We start from the raw sequence: 20,960 nt of genomic DNA on the forward strand, positions 1-20,960 counted from the left end.
ACTACACAAAAAGTTTTACAAAAGGTAAGTTGGCAGCACCCAATTAGCAGCAGCCCTCTGCACAGGACCATGTCTTGCTGCTTAGAGAAAATACATTGATTTAAATGACAAAGTACAGACATCTGACACATTTTGCTGTAAAAAATTATTAGAGAAACTTCATGAGAAGTGCCATATGCAGTCAAAACAATATTTTAGAAGTATTATTTATGTGCAACATTAGCAGCCTTACACACTTCTTCCTACTGCACTCTGTTCACCACACTGTGCCCATGGGCCTTTTGGACTTTTGGGCTGTGTTTTGGCCAGCTGTTAGGTGCTATGTTAGGCAGAAAAATAAGGTAAGAGAATAAGCACTAGGTTTGGACTGTGTTCGTGTTATATTTGCCAGGAAAAAAATGACAAATTCTTACCATGGGCTGCACTGCACATTCTTCATTAATGCAACCCCCAGTGGACAGCCCAATCTACTCTAAACTCTGCACACTAGACAGAATTACCTGAAGGCTGAAGTTAGCCACACATTACGGTTGCAGTTTATCCAGGTTACTGTGGAGAACTGATTTCTTATTTGCCGTCCATTCTTCATTTATCACAATGCGCAATATAAAAGTGTTTGCCATTTATTTCTCTGTAGGGCATTTAACTCAGTTTTATCATTTCACCCACCTCTATCAAAACACAGCTCCAGCCACTCCCTCCCTTCAAATCCTGCTCCTCTGTAACTAGCACAGCTTCAGTTCCTAGCCGGGGGAAACTTCACTGAGCAGATAAGAACTCATCCTGAGCCTCAGCAAAATGCTCTACAGAGGACAAGGGAGGAGAGAACCAGAGGGCTGTTCCAGGATGGAATGTGACTAGAATCCTGCCAAATAAATGTGTATTTTCAGTATTTCATCTTGATGCTCAGAAATTAGAGCCTGAGTAACCCTACAGGAAAAGCATACAAACCCAACCTGTAAGAGCCTCACAGAAACAATTATCTCAGCACAAACTAGGCTGCATTACTTTTCTTCCCCACCACTCTAGCTTTGCAGAGTTGAGGCAAAGCCACTGATAAGACAGAAGATGTGCCACACAAAATACAGCACAGTCATGTGGGCTGCCGCCAGCATGTGCCCATCAGAATATCCCAGGTAAAACCCTGCCCAGAAACACACCACCAGAGGTAGTGGTTAAGGTGGGGATGAGCCATCACAGAGCAGCTCCCTTTCTTGAGCAGATCAGAATTTGTAAATAGAACAGTTTACAGATGGTAAGCCAAGTCTTTTTGAAGCAGAACTAACCAACCTTCCCAGACATGGCAATGTTCTCAGTCACCTGTATTGGTAGCCAATACAGATCAACAGGGCTATATTGAAGCCTTGTGCTTCAACAATTTCCCTCAAACTTGATTCTCCTGTGTCTTGCAGACCCAGATGGAAATAATACTGTATAATAATAAAATATTTATATCCCATCAAAAATATGCTGACAATCTGCTCGTCTTCTCATGAGCATCTGAAAACACAAGACAGTCCTGTGCACTCCTTGTGGCTTCACAGCTGTGTAATTCCACCAACTTCACTGAAGTTGATTTACACCACTGTAAAAGAAAAAAGAGCTCTTGTTCCCATTAATTTACACATCAGACTTCAGTAAAAGTATTAAAAGTAATAAACAAGTGACACTTTTTGTGTGCTTTGGTCTATGTCTGATGGCATATATATATCCCATAATTGCAGACAGAGAACAACGTTGTTTCAATTTCTCAAGTACATATGGTAACATGACTTTACCTAAGTACAGCCACTGCTGCTTCCAGCTCATAAGTCTGAATTCTGAACTTGTATTTTGATATAAATAAATGGTACAAATTAAAACGTCATTTGGAAAATGCTAGGTTTTGAAGATTACAACACTCAACGCATAACAAAAACCTTATTGTTTTTTTAAGGTCAGATGTAACTTGGGTTTCCAAAAAATCTTGTAGCATTTTCCAAACTCTTGCAGAATCAAATCCCTAAATCCTAGCTGACCCATAATACCTTCTTTTAGAAAAAAAAATTCCATCTCAGCAGATCAGAATATTGGTATCTATGTGTAAAGCAAATATCTATATGTGAAGCAAGCGTCTAAGTTCTGACTGCAGTCAGTGGAGATCTAGTCAGTGCTGTGGAGTCCATAAACTGATTTGGCTCACCCTAGAGCAGACACAATTTGGTCAGTGGCATCACTGTACAGCCACTGAACAGAGACTTACTCTCCGCTGACTACAACAGGACCTACGCAGCCATAGGCTGGAAACACCTGCAGCTACCTGTCTGAACCTGGAGCTGAACCCTACCTGCAGCCCCAATCTAAAGATCCTATGAAAGAGAATATTCATACGCCCCAGTAAGCTGCCTATTCACTACCACAATTAAAATGCGTACCTTATTTCTAGCATAAACTAGTCACATTCCAACTGTTGGGTTATGCAGTGTCCTTGCATGTCAGATTAAAAGAGCCTTCTACTACCTTGTTTTGAGAAGAGGAGACTGTTAAGAAACATTGTATTTAAATGTGTCTTGCAGGCACTAACCCTGGAGAGCTACATAGCCTTTTGGCAGCATCTAGGAAAAGTAAGACATGCTGGAATCAGCTAAGCACAAGGTCTGACATTTTTCCAAGCACATTTCAGGCTCCTTTTCCTGTGAATTAACAATGGCTAGCCAAAACTCAGACACTTAAAAATATTTTAGTATTTTAATGGGGGAAAACATTGTCATTTTATTGCCAAACCACCGCATCTCCAGTGGACTGAATCCCTAAAAACAATTACTCAGTTCTCATTTTTTCAGAACACAGAAAACATCCTCACCCTTCAGACTTCTGTCTCTGAAGCACGGATCGGCTATTCAGAACCAGTGTTTCCAGCTGATGCCACCATCTGCAGCAGCAGCTCCCACCTCCCTGGCGTGCTATGCACAAGAGCAAAGGGAAGCACCCAGCCTCATATCCCACACTGAATTAGTCTGCACAGCACACAGGTACCACAGGCCTGAGAGTTCCCATTCTGTTGGCTCCAACTTCTGCGACTGATACACAAGGGCATTACATGACGATAAGTCTAGACACACCACTTACTAACTCTGGAATTCACTCTTCAGAAAAGAGCTCTTATAAACACGAAAGCTTGACAAAATCCTGATCCTGCTTTGGTAGCACTGGTATGAACACAAGATTGACGCAGCTTGGTCACAGTAAAAAACTGAACCGCAGGGACAAAAATGAAAATAAATACATGTGTGCACATTTTTCTCACCATTTTTGCTGATCTGCTTCCACAGGAATTAAGAATCTTTAAGAGAATATTTACATGGTATCCTTAGTGCTGCTAAGCTCAAGAGGGAACTGAAAAGGTCTCATAAGTTACTGAAACACCAATCTCCAGTGTTAGCAATGAGCAAAATACCTCTTCTCCTTCTATACAGATATCAGATTGACTTCCAAATTGATTTGAAATTTTAAAGGCTGTAAAACCTACAGCATAATCACATGATGAGCGCAAAGGACCTCCTACTCAAAGCTGTTGAAAGACTGACATACGACTGGGTTTGACTGTAAGCTTTTTTAAGGCTACTTATCAGGGGAAAGCCAAAGTAAGCATTCGAAAGGAAACTAAAGGACAAGCATGGAATACAACCTTGTGGTAAATCTTACTACTTGTCCCTCTTGATTTTCAATTCGTTCAGACATCAGGTAATTGATAGGAAATAAATGTCCTCCATCATAAAATATCAAACCACTGAGTGATGTGTGAGAAAAGGCAAAAGGTTCTAAAAGTGAAAAAGCCTCGTTCTGTTGCTCAGATTAGACAATCAGTACAGGAGGTCAAGCATAGAAAATAGGAAGAACAGTACTAAAATACTAGTTAAAAATGTAGGTAACTGGCCTGGTTTCATCATTTCAGGGAGCACAAGAGAACATTTAACTACAATATACAAAACAAAAATGCTTACTATGTACGCATGTAAGGAAATCTGGACTTCTTGTATACGGCGACCCATATTTGTGAATACAATCTGAAGAAGAGAAAATGAAATTGAAATTATTACAGCGATTACATGGCAGCTGTTCAAAGCATGTAAAAAGACAGCTAGCCTGCTGATGTTTCATTAAGCAAGGTTTTGGAGGGTGGATGCAAAACCTATGCAATAGTATAATCTCCCAGATGTCTTAGACTTCTTAAGTTCATAAACATTTTTTAGCTTTGATGTAGAGTTATAAGCCATCTGAACAGAGCGATCATTTCACCAGACGATACTATATTCTAAATGCATTTTAGTAGCTACTAAAATCTGGCCAAGTAAATCTCTTTTGAATCTAAAAGGCACATGGAGTTTTCTCAAATTGGAATTGGAGAAAGTTGGAATTTATGATTTTAAGTGCTACAGGTTAAACACAAATAGAAAGCAGTATGGTGGCACAACGATGATACAGGCAGTAGAAAAAGCCAGTGGACCAATCAGTAAAATTTTAAAATACGGAGATTAATTAATAGCTAAGATAATTTAAAAGGGATGAAAGTGAGACTAAATTATTTAGCAGCTCTAGAGGCTATAAATAATAAATGCAACATCAACATTTTAACACACAAAAAACACACAATCTATGCAAATATATAAGTTTAAAAAAAGCCCTTAAAATCACATACGAATGTAGAGTCAGTCTTAAAATTAGAAACCCATGCTTATTGGAGCCTGGTTTCCACTGCTTTCCTTAGAAAAGCTTCAGCTGTGACACACTCCAGTGCTAGGCATCACGTATCAATGAGGTAACAACATAAAAGCTCCGACTCACCCAAGTATTTCGGGTAAAAATATTCCTGTAGGAGGAAAAAAAAAAGGAAAGATTTATTGAATGATACTTGCTTTTATTGTCATTCTTTTAGTGTTTAACAGCTGCTATTAGTTTGGTGGTCTTGCACAGCAGTTGTTAAACAAGATCCAAACATAAACATCCTCATTTCCTTCATTCAGAGCCAGAAGAAACACATGGTCATAGATGCGTTCTGTCTCACAAGGATAGTGAGGAACATCAGCTCCTATCTCAGTGCATGGCTGGACAGCTGATCTGCCAATGGTAGTGACTGAGCATTAAGCCACCTTATCACTATCTCAGTGGCAAAGCTGCTCACCGTAAGGTACAGAGAGGAAGATGAATCTATGGATGAAAACCAGAGGGCAGGTATGGAACAACTTAGTCACCCTGTGCCTCCTCAGAGTCCCTCTGCTGACTCAGAGCACATGACACAGTAGCCACAAAAATAAAAAGAGTACTTCTTGCTTTTCTAACAGTGAATATCCTACAACTCCTAGTCAGGTTGAGGGTTAGAGAAAGGTCCTGCACCATACGGCGGTGGCCACGGAACAGGCTGCCCAGGGCAGCTGGCACTGAGTGTTGGATTTCAACGAGTGTTTGAACATCACTCTCAGATATATGGTCTGAATGTTGGGTAGTGCTGTGTGGAGTCAGGAGCTGGACTCAGTGATCCTTGTGGGACCTTTCCAACTTGAGATATTCTGTGATCACAGCTGCTCATTTAGGAGAGGTCCAAATGTATCTCAGAAGTTTTTAATACGGGCAAAAAATGCCTAGAAACGACTTCCTTTGAACTACAACTAGACTGCCAAAGGCTCTCCCACTTTTCTGGCAGTATATGGCCACATGTCATCACTCCCTACTTTGTGTCAGCAAAGTGCAGCCACATGGCAAGACCAGCACTTTGCTGATCCGACCTTGTGCATTGAAAATACTCAGCCTGATGAGACCTTGCTAGCTGTATGATTGCTTGCACCAACACAGTGAAGCAGGAAAATGCAGCTGGGCTGCATGAAGGGTAGGAAACTGGTCAAAGCAGATTGTTAAACTGCATTCTTAAAAAAATATAAAAATTCATCACTTTGGAACAAGTAACTTTCTAACTTCATACTGTATTTTGTGATGTCTATATAAGTCACTAGTTTGAGAACTGTTGATGTTGTAAATGAGGCATGTGATTGAGGGAAAACTCATGAATCATATGTGTTTAACTTTTCTGGTTAAATTAAATTAAGCTATTTCTCAGCTAACCAAGAAACTGTACTCATACTGTAATTCTCTTTTACACAACGTAAGCAATTTCAGTATCACACTGTATTTACAGAGAGATTGGGACAGCAAATGTCATATATTCTACAAAATTAATTTGGACCATGCAATGTGCAAGATTGGAAACTACACATTTTATTTTCTCCTCTTATTACAGATCTTTGGATAAGATCATGCATATATACAAATGTGTATGAAGAGCATTGACAGGCACACACTGTGATTCAGTTTGACCTGGACTGTCTAATGCAATCAATTGGTTGTCAAGGTCATATAAACAAAGAGTTTTTCACTGCTGTCATCCTCCAGAAAATAATCAATCATTTCTGGAAAATATGCTCCAGTTACTGAAATGTGCCATGTAAATAAATGGTCTAAATCATGAAAGCCTCAACAAAGAAGCAGCAGAAGCAGCCCACACTTAATCTAATTTCCAATTCCAATATTAAGGTAATAGACTTACCATCTTTTGAGGCAGATCTTTGTAATACCTCTTTGGGTTAAGAAACTGAGTGAGCAGAAATCAGTACATTTCCCAATCCTTTTTTTTTTTTTTTTTTTTTTTTTTTTTTTTTTTTTGAGGCTTAGGTTTGGAAAAGACAAGTCAAAAAATAAAGTCAAAAGAAAAGTACATCTACGCAGTCTAAATATTCAGATTATTCAGATGAGCATCCAGCTCAGCTATAGCCACAAACTGAACTTCAGCCAGCACTCAAAGAGAAAAAGATAGCTGCAAGTGATGAAATATACCACATATATATTTATTATTTCCCCTTCATTCAATATTCACACAAAAATGTGCAGATGTATTTCACCACCACCACTAGAATAATCCAGACACTGGCAAGAACTATTTTTCTGCATTCACAGGACAAGAATTAGGAGCCTTCATATTGCATGGCTGCCTGCTTAACTGCTTGAAATCAGCAAAAGCAAAGGTGTAAAACAAACAAAAAACAAAAACACCCCCAACAAAACAGAAAACCAAACTTAATCAGAAGTTTGTCCAGTCAAAGATTCATCTTGTGTCTAACTTGCACAGGACAGCCAGACATGCACTGTTTCCAGTGTGAGTGTGCAATTCTGTAATGCTTTCTCAGATTTCTGTAATGTTTTACTGACCATGAGCACGGAGGGAGATGAAATCCCTCATCCATGTACAGATCACGTCTTTGACAGAAGTCTCAGTCTCATTTTCCTTCCACCAGAAGAGTTCAGTTCTATTTTGAGAGTCCAAGAAAAATGGAGAACACTCAATTCTACAATGCCTTGTCAGACTTCAGTGCTGTAATGTCTTAATGACCCGCAGTTGAGGAAGATGAAATCTCTCAGCCCTATATACATCATGTCCCTAACAGAAGTCTCAGATTCATTGTCCCTCCACCAGAAGTCTTCAGTTCTGTTTCTGGGATCCAACAAGAATGACAGGAGAAATGCTCTGAGGCTTGTTAGTAAGAAGATTCCTTGCTGCTGTTTTGCTGATTTCTCAACTAGTCACTTTAAACTTGGGGCTCACCAACATCTCACTACCCAGAAAGCCCCTCAGGATTCCCAGGATCCAAATGCAGGTTAGTTAACTCTGACCACTGTGGCTTCTGTATAGATGCTGATTTCACTGTCAGGTGGTAACATCGCAGCGCATACACGAGAAAGACAGAGGTGCTCCAGCCAAGGCTTCAGAAGAGTACCAACCTTCAAAAGAGACCAACCCTCACAAGAGATGGTTTTACAACTCTGCCCCTGACAAGTCCACCAAAATGTACTCCCGCCTCTTGTGACCCCTCTCTCTGCCTGGCTCCCACCTGTCAACCAGTGTTAACGTATGCCATCTGCCCCCAGCGGTACAACTCAGCACAGCTCTCAGGTAGAGAGGGAGAAACGGAATTGCCTTGTGTTTGTAGGCCTCCGCCCTTCCAGCCACATACACGGCAGTACGGCCATCCTCCAGACAGGTTCTTGCAGGCTGGTTGCAGTTCAGCTCAAGAGGCCTTTTCTTTGCAGAGATTTAAGCACTACTCCCTCACCCTTGCCATACAAACATATGCATGGTATAGAAACACTTTTTGATGCAGTAAAGTCAATTATGGATTCCAGCATCCAACAGTAGTGCAAAACTTAGGCAATTCACAGAATCACAGAATGGCCCAGGTTGGAAGAGACCTCAAGGATCATGAATCTCCAACACCCCTGCCACAGGCAGGGCCACCAACCTCCACATTTAATATTAGACCAGGCTGCCCAGGGCCCCATCCAATCTGGCCTCAAACACTTCCAGGGATGGGCATCCACAACCTCTCTGGGCAGCCTGTTCCAGCACCTCACCACTCTCTCTGTAAAGAACTTCCCTCTGACATCCAACCTAAATCTTCCCTCCCTCAACTTCAAACCATTTCCCCTCGTCCTGCTGTTATCAACCCTTTCAAAGAGTTGACTCCCCTCCTGTTTGTAGGCTCCCTTTAGGTATTGAAAGGCTGCAATAAGGTCACCCCGCAGCCTTCTTTTCTCCAGGCTGAACAAGCCCAGCTCCCTCAGCCTGTCTTCATAGGAGAGGTGTTCTTGCCTCCTGATCATCTTTGTTGCCCTCCTCTGGACCCTCTCCAACAGCTCTCTGTCTTTCTTGTATTGTGGGCTCCAGACCTGGACACAGTACTCCAGATGGGGACTCACAAGGGCACTGCAGGGCTGTGGGGTTAACTGGGCAGAAGTACCATTATCGACTTCCCTGCAAAAGGAAACCTGTAATGTTCCTGTGCTCACAACCTCTTTTCAACTCCACAGCCAAGCTCTTGCTTAGTGCTAGGATCCAGAAGTTAATAAAATTATACAGGGCATCCATTCGTCCTGCTACTTTTTTAGAGACAATGGAAGAACACCAAATCAGAACAGCCCTTCCATGAGTCACTGTGTATAAATAACCCTTCTGCAAACATAACAATAACCATGTCTACACCAGGAAAATGTTCTCACTATTGCTTAAAGTAATCGGCAGCACTGAGAACTTGAGCCAGAAGGGTCTGCTAGCTGCTTCTGTTTACTTTGTTTGAGCGCCAGGTCAAGTAATCCTGATCAGCACTGAACCCAACCAACCCCATGTCTAAGACGCGACAGCAGCAGATGAAAATCTAGAGCAGGACTTCAATACTGCCATCACTGAGGGATCTCACTGACTTGCATAAGCAGTGGTAATTTCTGAAAAACAGTTTCTTAGTGCAGGCAGGCTACTGTCACTGGCAGCTTCCAGGTTGCTAAGATTACAAAGAATAAAGCAAACAAAAGCTATACCAAATTCAGACATTGCAGAGCAGCATGAAAGGGCACAAGTCCAATTAACTTTGCCTTCACAGTTCTGCTTATGAGATAAAATTTGCCTCCAGAAATAAAATACAGAATAAAAAGCCCGTATCAGAACACACAGCTCTGCCTGTCAGCAAAAAAAAACCTGTCTTCGGCGCAACTGATGTTTCTGTAGGGCTCTATTTGCTGAGTAACAGACAAGCTTGTCATCTGTTGCCTCAGCACAGCGACAACTCCCACATGATGCCCTTTTCTCATCTCCATCTAGTGACTCCTTTTTTCTCCTTTCAGGACTGTCTGCCTGGGGCACGGTATGACCTCCTTGTTTATAAATACACTTCATGTTTCCACTCCACAGGCCTGCAGAGCAATGGCACTGCTAACCATAATTGGCTGCAAGTTACTGTTTGACTTGGGTGTGCATTTACAACAACCGTTGTTTAACTGTGCAGCTTGGGAATGCAAATTTCATTAATGCTGTAGAGCACTCTGCACTGCTTTTTAAACTGGGCCCTAGGCTCATGCTGATTGACTGGTCTCCCTCCCATACTGTGTAACTGAACAGTCCTACAATTCAGATCGTTATCTCAATAGAAACTACAGGCATAGAAGTTAAGCTTCAGTCGATGCCATTGGACTTGCAAAATCTTTTCTCCTCTGAGGAGCTCTATGCTCAGCCAGTTTTCTTCCTATCTTGCTCTGGAACAACGTGCATTCTCCGTGCAAAGAGCAAACTCCTCACAATCTGGCAAGAGAGGGCTCAGATAACACTGGCAGTTGTGGTTCAATTGTCAATTACAGACTTCAAGCAAATTCAGGGAAACTGGATCTGACAAAACACCTCACGTAAGTAAAAAAACTATCTCCACTTCACGTCCTATATTGTGTCACTGCCCTCCTGTTATTTAAGTCATATTTAAAATGGAAGAGATTATACATCCCAGTGAATGTAGCTTAAATGCTTGTGATCTCTCCTACAAGTTCTGCAGTATTTTATCCACTGAAGACAAAATTGTACTTTTCCCCTTTATTGTACTCTGAAGATACTGCAAGTTGTTTCTTAGGATTCTGCTTATGCGCAGCTCACAGCAGCAATGTTTGGTCACTTTAAGGCACCACCACATTCTGCCACAGCGTGGATAGGCAAGCAGGAATGGGGAAGTACATCTGAGACAACGCCAGGCCCTTGTGACAGAATCCGACTTTACACTTCCCTGTTCATAACTTTAATAACTAAGTAACTTTTGCATTTTTATTCCTGCCTCACACATTTTCTGGAACTGAGCTAGGACTTGCTGTTCCAGGAGGCAGCCAAATGCAGCAGCAGCTTTCCAGATGCACGTGAATTTGTACAGTACAACCAAGACAGGTTCTCCTTTTATCTCTTTATTTATACACTCCACTGGCCAGTAGCGTAAAATGATGCAGAGCAAAGAGAACAGCAACACTCGCTTCTTTTCCTGGGTATCCACCTTGTTTTGCAACTTTACTCTTCCTCTTGGTTCCATTACTCAAAGGAACAGGAAGAAAACTCCACACAACAGATAAAGAAACTTCCCAACAGATGTTGTACATGCATGAAGAGCCTCTAGAACAGCAAGTCACAACAAAATAGTGATGAAGGTACAAATATGGAAGGCAGACCTGCCGAAGAATTCCAGTCTCGTTCTCCATAGCTTGGTTCTTCATTCATTACTTCAACAGCATGTGCTGTGAGGATCTTTTTGCTTCTTCTCAGCAAAGGGAAAGCACATGGCCTTCCCTTCCTGAAAATACGCTATCCTTTCCAGGGTGATGGTACAGCCCTTTGTGGGGCTAGTAGAACCAACCCAGCCACAAAATGATCCTTTTTCCTTCCAGATTACTTTTCTTCAGATCAGTTCCTTAAATTAGCCCATGCAGTCACACTAGCTGCTGTGCAGGGAGGGTGAACAGAATGAGCAAAGGCAATGGGCTTAAACCAACTAGATCAGTTGAGCTGTAAATGCAAAGTTGCTGAAAAGTAACGTGAGTTACTTTTCAGGAGGAGAAGTGAATTGAGAGAATCCCAGCCCATTCTTTGCCACTGGTTCTGCTTTCAAATTGCCACAGTTTGGGTCATTTAGCAGTTGCTGAATTACTTTACCATGAAATGAACTATGAGTTAATGAACATTTTTAATGCTGCTTTTGTAGCTGTGTTGCCACAAGACATCCCCTCTTCCCAACCCAGTTCCATGTCCCACAGCCTCCAGAGCAGCCATGCTGCCCACATCTCCCTTGCTATATCCCTTCTCTAAATCTCTGGTGCTGGCTCCATCCTTGTTCTTCGTATCTACTGGAAAGTAATTGCTTGTAATCCATTAAGTTCATCTCGAGCTTGGAGTGCACATGAACCACAACTGCCAATTTATACACATTCAGTGTTTCCCATACCTGATTCTCAAGCATCTGTACTAACACAGTCTGTATTAATTGCCAGTAGGCTATTCTTTTTTTTTTTAATTTAGAAAGAAAACAAAATGAACCCATAACCACAACACTGCTTTCTTCATTTATTTAAGTGGCTTTCTTCCCCTCTCATTAAAACCTACTGTATTCTGCTAAAAAAAAAACCCTCCAAATTAACCTAACATTATCTGTTTTTTCCATTATCCTCCTCCTTGCCCCAAATCTATATAATCCCTGCTTCAATTTGCCGTTCTCAGTGCCTTTTTCCATTCTAGCTTTAAATAACCCCTTGGTGCAATATCAGCCACTTTTGTTCTCTCTCCCTAGCTCCTCGCCTTATGGTTTACTGAAATGTAGAACCATGATGGGCTGCATCAGTATTTCCAACTCTATTCTGAAAACCTGGGCTTAATTCACACAAGTGGAAACAGTTAAGGACCAGGCAGGCCTGACTCCTGCAGAATTGATGGAAGTTTGTCTGCTTTGATCAGCAGTAAACCTGGCTCACCCTTCTCAGTGATCTCTGATAATGTAGCATGTAGCTAATGAATGTACAAGCTACCTTCTAGGGCAGGCTTAAGTATTTCTGTCATCCCTCCTGCTACTACAGTCCACTACCTTAAGCAGACGGCAGTCCATACTGCCAAGTATATAGACTCATACTGCACCACTGTCCCCATCAAGACCAAGCAGACCTACTAGAGTTTGGTGCAATTCTCTTCCATCCTAGAAGAAAGAAAGGGAAGGGAGAACCTGGTGAACATTCAGATCTCACCACAACAGGGAGCTGGGATTCATCATGTCACTGTAGCATAAAGCTCAACTGTCAAAATTCTTAACTTCCTTCTGTCCTTCAAGACATTTCTGCACAAAAGTCTAGATCTCCTCCTATTTTCTTTCTTGAAATCTATTAAGCAGGTAGCACTGTGCCTGGAAAGCCATTCTTCCATACATCAAATCCAAGCACGTCAACTGCAGCAAGAAGTTGTCTGGTAACTGTCTCCCTTTCTTAGATAAATTCTGTACCAATAAGAACAAATATAAAAATTTATACTGGTTATAAATCCAGCTCTTCTTGAACACTGCCAAAATGCCATAGCAAATCGATGCATTGAGAAGAATTTTCTCTGCAAATAAAATCAGACTTTTGCCTGGATCTAGAGAGGAATATTCTACACAGGAATGATGACATATCTATTACTGAATTATTCAAAGAAGCTTTACTCTGCTTAACTTTCCCACTTAATTCTTGTCCTACATGCCTTCATACTTTTGCTATTAGTATTTACAAACGTGCATCTATTTTGATATTCTTAGAAATAAATATTATCTGCCACTCATTCTTCCTAAAAGACCAGAGTGAAGTTTGGACTCTAGCACATGCAAGCACATCTATGTTACTGTGACCATGTTATGTAACAGAGCAAATACAGAAATAAAAACAATGACTCAGCAACATTATGAAAACTGACTGCTATCATACCCTACACATCGCTTCATCTGTATTTCAGATTCTTGCTAAACCCAGCCTAGAAGAAAGAATGCTGGCATTGCTAGACGTTAGGATGTTAGGATCAGCAGTTTTCAAGCCATGAAATCAAAATGCCCCAAGTACCCTGGTGCAGTCACTGCTGACCTTGCTGTGAGTTGGGGCCAGGACAGGACCTCCCACTTACCTTCGAGCCCAAGTTATTCTGCAGTTCTGTGCCATGTGTATCCCTTCACAGAATCATTAAGTTGGAAAAGCCCACTAAGACCATTTAGTCCAACCCATCTTCACCATGCCCACTAACCATGTTCCTCAGTGCCACATCCACACATTTTTTTTAACACCTCCGGGGACAGTGGCTCCACCATCTCCCTGTTGCAGCTCTTCAACAATAACAGCAGCAAACACGACAAGCAGTGACAAACAGATGCTGTACTGATGTGGTCCAAAATGATGAGGCTTCACACCTTCACTGTGTTGAGCCTTTCTACACAGAGAAACTCCTTGCAGAAGAAACCTGCTTTGCTGTATTTACTTTCCAAAGTTTCCAAGAACCCCAGCAGCCACGTTACCTTTTGCCCTCAATTTTACATGCTTGGCTAGCCACATTTTTAGAACAGGTCAACCAAATTCCAGAGCAGTTTATCAGTCAGTTAACAAGCTGTAGTACCTTGAATGCATACCAAGGTCAAATATTTCTGCAGCAAAGCTTTTTATAAGGCCTCATCAACATTTGAAATGAGATAACATTCTTATCTCCACATCCAAAATATTCTGCAACTTCACCATCCATCTTACTTTGCATATCTTTCCAATAGATCCCATTTACAAACATAATGCACTGCATTTCAGTTCATAACTCGAGGAATATGCTTTTCACCTTTATTTTGTCCCACCATATCATTTTTTCATTTTCCTGTTTGGTATCTGTAGCCTAACTGAAACTGTAACACAAAATCCTTCCTAGAATTCTTCAGTAACATCTAAGGATGTTATCACCAGCTCCATGAAAAAAAGGCTGCAAGATGCATTAACCTGGGCTCTCACTTGTTTTTACCATGTATAGTCATACAAATTGCACAGACCGAGTTTTGTTCTGCCTCCTAAAAAAAACCTCACAATCTAAAAATGTTTCAATTGATCTTCCTTCCTCCAGTCTGGGCAAGCTGATATTTATATTTTCCGTGACTTAAAAGACAAAAGCTGTGCCGGCCTGCAAATGGATGGCTTTTTGGCCCCACCTAATACACTATTATTAGCAGTTGATGTAAGTAATGGCACATGTGGCAACACCCGCACACAGGTTTCAGGGAAAGCCAATGTTCTGCTGACTGCTTGCAGTTTCTTTGAAAAGCTGATCACTGAAACAATGAAGACCTGATGTAGAACAAATGTGCTCTGTTACAGTAACATGCAATTTCATTGCTGTTTACTGCCTCGTCCAGTTAATGGTCACCTTTCCATAACATTACTCTTGGCTGGATGTTTCCATTGCCTGAATCCATTGGCTGGGAAGCATCAAGGAAGCCACGTAACAGCCTTGCTCCATTTCATCTAAACATCTGGAGCTGTCTGACTGAACCATTTAGTGTAATTTCACATCTCAGCTTTAAGTCGTAGGTCTCTGTGGTGGGTTGACCCTGGTAGGCAGCCAAGCATCATGCAGCCACCCATCTGGCCTGTCAGCAAAAGGACAGGGAGAAAGGAAAAGGAAGAGCAAAAGCAAGAAACCTTGCAGGTCAAGGTAAAAAGTGCTTAATAAGCAAAAGAGAAGTGGAAAAAGAGAGAGAAAGAAAACAAAGCAAGTTATGCAAAGGCAGCCACTCACCACCACCAGGCTGACTGATGTCCAGCCAGATGCCAAGCAAAAGATGTCCAACCAATCCCCATTCCTCTCCCCTTTTACTGCCAAGCATGTTGCTACACACCATAGAATGACTCTTTGGTTGGTTTAGGTCACCAGCCTGGCCTCCTGCACACCCTCAGCCTGTTCACTGGGCTGGGAAAGGTGAGATGCAGAGCAAGCTCCGACTAATCACTAATGAACCTTCAACCATCATGGCTGCAAGACTGCCCACCAGCACAGAGAGCACCCATGGGGCTAGATTCATGCTGGAATTTTATGCCATAAAACTGGGGAGACGTGAACAGACCTGATAGTGTATACAAGCAATGCATGTTATGTTATGTTCCCTATGAATAAGCCCACATGGGGATCCCTGCAGGGCTAAGGAAGGCAAGAATCATAAAGGTTGGAAAAGAGCTCTCAGATCATCTAGTCCAACCACCAGTCCATTCCCACCATGTCCACTGACCATGTACCTCAGTGCCACATCCCCACAGTTCTTGGACAACTCCAGGGACAGTGACTCCATCACCTCTCTGGGCAGCCTGTGCCAATGTATCACCACTTTTTGTGAGAAGAAATTTTTCCTAATATCCAACCTAAAGAAGTAAGTTGTGCAGCTTTTTCTTTCTGACATGACCTAAGCAGTTAGCCTCTGTGACCACATTCAGCCTTCAGAGACAAACATTTCAGCCTTCCAACATGCAAGAAATCATCAGCTGTCAACAGTAATCAGTACATTTCCCCAGTCACTAAGAGGTCTTCATTCTACCAAATATGCCAAAGTGTGGAAGCAGTTTCTGCAACTCACAAACTGCTAGTTCAACTGTTTGTTGAACAGTTCTCACCTTTCCCAAGCCAGCTCTCTCTCTCAGCTAGCTTCCTTCTGTCAGCCAATAGGACTGGGTGTAAATGCAACACTAGGGAGATGGCAGCATAATAATTTCCACTATTAAAGAGATACCTCCTCTACCTCAGGTGTGTAGCAAGAAAATGTAACAAGATTAAGCCAGATGGAAAGGCAGATGAGGAAAATATTCTGCTCATCACATCCATAGGTGCTGCCAGAAGTCATCTATGCCTTACAAACAACTGGCGGCTTCAAGTGTTTGCAGTAGTAACAGCTCACATGTATGACTCCAAGCTTTGTGCATCTGATGCCTTGTGCCATATGCTGGCTGGAAAAGATAGGGAAAGCCGTAAATCCACCTGATGGGAGGTGCCATGGCTGCTTCTCAGCCAAATTCAAGCAACGTGGCAGTGAGGAGCAAGGACACACTGCCCAGAGCAAGTAAATTCACAGCTCTTGGGAGCTCTGAGTCAGAACAGCAGCCAGAAAGTTTTACATGATAAAATAAAGTGCTTTGCTGCAGAATCACAGAATTGTAGGGATTGGAAGGGACATTCGGAAATCAAGTCCAACCCTTCTGCTAAAGCAGGTTCCCTACAGTAACAGGAAACATAGGAAAGCATCCAGGTGGGTTTTGAGTATTTCCAGAGGAGACTCCACAGCCTCTCTAGGCAGCCTGTTCTTGTGCTCTGTCACCTTCAAAGAAGCTGTTTCTCATGTTCAGATGGAATTGTGTTCCCGTTTGCGCCCCTTGCTCCTTGTCCTATCATTAGGCACCAACAGAAAGAGCCTGGATCCTCTTGACTCCTGCTCTTTCGATATTTATAAGCTTTTCCCCATGCTGAACATCCCCAGGTCTCTCAGCCTTTCCTTGTATGGGAGATGCTCCAGGCCTCTAATCATCTTTATGGCTCCCAGTGGACTTTCTCCAGCAGTTTGCTGTCCTTCTTGAACTGATGAGCCCAGAACTGGACACAGTGCTCCAGATGTGGCCTCACCATGGTGGAGGAGAGGGGGAGGATCACCTCTCTCAACCTGCTGGCCATCTTCTTTGTAATACACCCCAGGATCCCAATGGTCTTCTTGGCCACCAGGACACACTGCTGGCTCATGGCCAACCTGCTGCCCACCAGCATATCCAGGTCCTTCACTAGAGAGTTCTTTTCCAGCAGGTCAGCCCCCAACCTGGTCTGATGCATGCGGTTATTCCTCCCCAGGTGTAGGACTCTACACTTGCTCTTGTTGAACTTCTTTCAGTTCCTTTCCACCCAACTCAGCAGCCTGTCCAGGTTTGGTTGAATTACAGCACAGCCTTCTGGTGCATTAGCCTCTCCCCTTGCTGAGAGTGCACTCTATCATTTTATCCAGGTCACTGACAAAGCATGTGTGAAATCAGCAAGGGGACACAGGTACTAGAAGCTCATTCAGCCTCAGTGGTATTTCTTCAGAGGTTTCCAAAACTAGCCTTAACAGCAGTAATAAAGAGAACACCAAAAAAAAATTGAAATACTTTGCACTACTGAACATGCCTAAATGGTGTGATTGGCTCTTATGTTGCACACTCTGAAAGAATTTAAACTCAAATGATTTCACTCTTTTCATTAGCAAGGCAACGTAGGGAGAACCCTATGTTTTTTTCAGTACACAGTATAAGTACCAAATATTGATTCAAACACATCTACAGAGCCCACCACCCATAGCAGATAGCAGAGCTGCTCACCTTGGGTTACCTCACTACAAATTCCATTTGCAAGATTCCTCCTGCACTCACTGCTCTGTAGTGAATACTTATTGTAAGCTTGTGGATATCAACTGGAATATTGAAAAAGCAATGCAAGCCACTCTCTTAAACTGGATATTACAGAGAATCACAAGGCTTGTCCTGGTTGGCCAAGACCTAAAGAGATCACTGACTCCAACCCTCCTGGTAAAGCAGGATCCTTACAGAAGGTTGCACAGGTAGGTATCTGGCTGGGTCTTAAACATCTCCACAGGAGACTCCACAACCTCTCTGGGCAACCAGCACTCCATCACCGTTAGCATAAAGCAGGTCTTCCGTATATTTGTATAGAACTTCCTACGTTCAAGTTTTAGGGCATTGCTCCTTGTCCTATTGCTACAAACAACCAAAAAGAGCCTGACCTCATCTGTTTGCATCCCACCTCCCTTCAGATATTTACAAACATTAATCAGATCCCTTTCCTCAGTCTTCTTTTCCCCAGGCAGAACAGACAAAGGTTATTCAGCCTTTCCTCATACAGGAGATGCTCCAGGCCCTTTATGATCTTTGTGGGCCTCTGCTGGACTCCTTCTGGGAAGTCCCTGTCTTTTTTGAATTGGGAAGCCCAGAACCGGACGCAGTGTTCTCAACGTGGCCTTGCCAGGGCAGTGAGGGAGGATCACCTCTCTCAAACCCCTGGCCCTGCTCTTTTTAATGCACCCCAGCTGCAGGCAGAAGCTGCCGATGAGATGCACATAGAACTGGTGCACAACTAAACACTGCCTGGGCAGGAGCTCTGTATTAAGCTCTAAATTAAAACTTGGCAGAAAGCAAAGCCAACCTCTCTGCTGCCCTTAACGCTGCTTTGTAACAACAGCCAGTGCCTGACAGAGTGCACATGTCAAGGCTTGTCCCAAGGAGATGCAGAACAGCTCCTCCGTCCCTCCCTCGCCTCTGGTGCATGTGCTGTGTACAAACACACCTACACATGCACACGCATTCACGCTCCCTATCTCCTCGAAGCACCGAGCTATTAACTGGAACACACTGTGCAGTGCGGGCCTGAGAAAAACACCTCCTGCTGCTACTGGGTGCCAGATCAGCTCTGAAACAGGAGCGGCTGCTTCCAAGCAGCATGGAGAGGAAGGAATGGGGCAGGCGAGCCAAGCTCTGTAAAGCAGCACAGCCGCATGCACACGTTGTGCAGTGAGAGGATGGCAGACGTGACAGCCTGTAACAGGGAGCCCAACAAGGTCAGCCTTTCATGCTAGTTGCTTCTAGCCGCAAGATTGATGGGAGAGTGTAGCAGCAATAGGGGCCGACAGGCGTGACTCCACAGTGCCAGCTCCTGAACTTGCCTGCTCCGAAACGCTCACCCAGCTGAAGCTGACCAGGGAGCGTCAGCGTGTGTTCATCAGAAACCTCAGCTCTGCCTCCCCGCTGGGCGAGGAGCCCTCAGCACAGCCGGCGGGAGGGGAGCGAGGAGTCCGGGAGGCACCGCGTCACCTTGCAGTGCTCTCGCGGCACGGCGGCGCGGTGCCCTTCCCTAAGCCAGCATCCTGCCGGCACGCCCTGCCCAAGTACCCGCAGCATCCTCCTCACAGGGGCACTTCCAGCGGCCCCGGCAATGGGTGCTGGCTGTGCCACGGGGCTCCCAGCCGCTTCCCAGCGCTTCGTCCTCCTCCCACTGCATCCCCACCGGGAGGAGACCCGCCACCTGCGCGTTCCTTACCGTTTCGGGGTCGTTCTCGAAGACCTCCCGGGCCTCCTCTTTGCTGCAGTGCTCCTCCACGCACTCTCTCTCCAGGTGCCCTTGCTTAGTCTCTTCGAAGATCTGGTAGGCTCGCCGCTGCCTCTGCCGCAGGAACTGGGCAGCCTCCGGGGCGCGCAGCAGCACGGCTGGGCCAGACGGCGGGAGGAAGAAGGGCAGAGGCAGCGATGAGCGGCCGAGCTCGGTAGCGGCGCAGCCCCGCGCCCGGCCGCCCCCCGCCGCCGCTTCCCATGGAGATGCCGCGCCCGGCGCCGGATTCCCGGTCCGGTTCGGTACTCACCCTTTGAGCAGTCCGCCGCCAGCAGCGCCAGCAGCAGGGCGGCCCCGAGGGGCTGCAGCATGGTGCGGCGGAGCGGAGCGGAGCGACGCGGGGCGGGCGTGGAACGAGGAGCCTGCCGAGCCCGCCGGGGGAGCCGCTCGCCCATCCCATCCAATGGCTCCCGGCCGCCGCGGGCGGGACACACCTCGCGGCGGAGCACCGGGCTCGGCCGCACGCCCCCTGCCCGCCCCCAGCCGCCCACCTGCCTGCGGGGCTGCCCCCGCCTGGGGCGGGCCGCGTGACCGCGCAGCTCTGCGGGAAAGGGCTTCTGCCCCGCGTCCCGGCGTGTTTTGTTCGCCTCTGATGTTGCAGTTTTACAATCAGCTCCTGAAGGAAGAGGTTGACACGATCCATACCGCTATGTCATTCACCGCTATGCTAACCGCTCTCCATCCACGGTTACAGGGCACACGTCCTGTGTAGAAAACCTACTGCAAAGGGCTGGACTGGATGATCTCCAGAGATCCCTTCCAACCCTTATGATTCCATGAAACCCCATTAACTGCCCCTCAGTGCCACACCTATATACTGAATTGACCCCAGAGCTGTGGGTCAGAGCTCCCAACTGCACCTGGAGTCCACCAAGGTTTATTGCTGCCGTTTTCAGCAGACAAGTGAATGTGAAAGATCATAGGATGTCATTTATTTTGCTATATCTAACAGACACTTGTATATCCACAATTATCTATAGCATGTGCAGTGTAATTAGTGTAAACAATACTTATTACATATATATCAGGTTGAATGTTAGGAAGCATTTCTTCTCAGGAATGGTGATGCACTGGCATAGGCTGCCCAGGGAGGGGATGCAGTCACCAACCCTGGAGGTGTTGAAGAACCGTGTGGATGTGGCACTGAGGGATGTGGTCAGTGGGCATGGTGGGGGTAGGCTAGTGGTTGGACTAGATGATTTTAGTGGCCTTTTCCAACCCTAATGATTCTATGATTCCTGCCTACCCTGAGCCTTGCATTCCATGCCTGGTAATGCCGGAGGGTACCCTGAATTCCTGTCTTCTAGGAGTGAATGATAACACCCTTTTTGTTTGCATGCATGGGCCTCTGTTGTGTCCTGCCTGAAGCAACTCTTTTCCAAAGTAGCAGAGCTTTGGGCCATTTGGGCCGTAGTTT

At 44.5% G+C, this 20,960-nt stretch overlaps 1 protein-coding gene across 1 annotated transcript in view; it reads right to left on the reverse strand.

The window, feature by feature from the left end:
* Positions 1 to 19,938, reverse strand: part of GAS6 (growth arrest specific 6) — a gene marked incomplete at both ends in the record, with an annotated part of 37,019 nt that extends 17,081 nt beyond the window's left edge. The window contains 4 exons of the mRNA XM_079549806.1: positions 3,984 to 4,046; positions 4,825 to 4,849; positions 19,475 to 19,641; positions 19,794 to 19,938. Of these exons, the coding sequence (XP_079405932.1) occupies positions 3,984 to 4,046; positions 4,825 to 4,849; positions 19,475 to 19,641; positions 19,794 to 19,938 (400 nt within the window). The remainder of the gene's footprint in view (positions 1 to 3,983; positions 4,047 to 4,824; positions 4,850 to 19,474; positions 19,642 to 19,793) is intronic.
* Positions 19,939 to 20,960: the final 1,022 nt, after the last annotated feature.

This window comes from Tetrao urogallus, assembly GCF_951394365.1.
Source record: "Tetrao urogallus genome assembly, chromosome: 1".
Lineage (NCBI taxonomy): Eukaryota > Metazoa > Chordata > Aves > Galliformes > Phasianidae > Tetrao > Tetrao urogallus.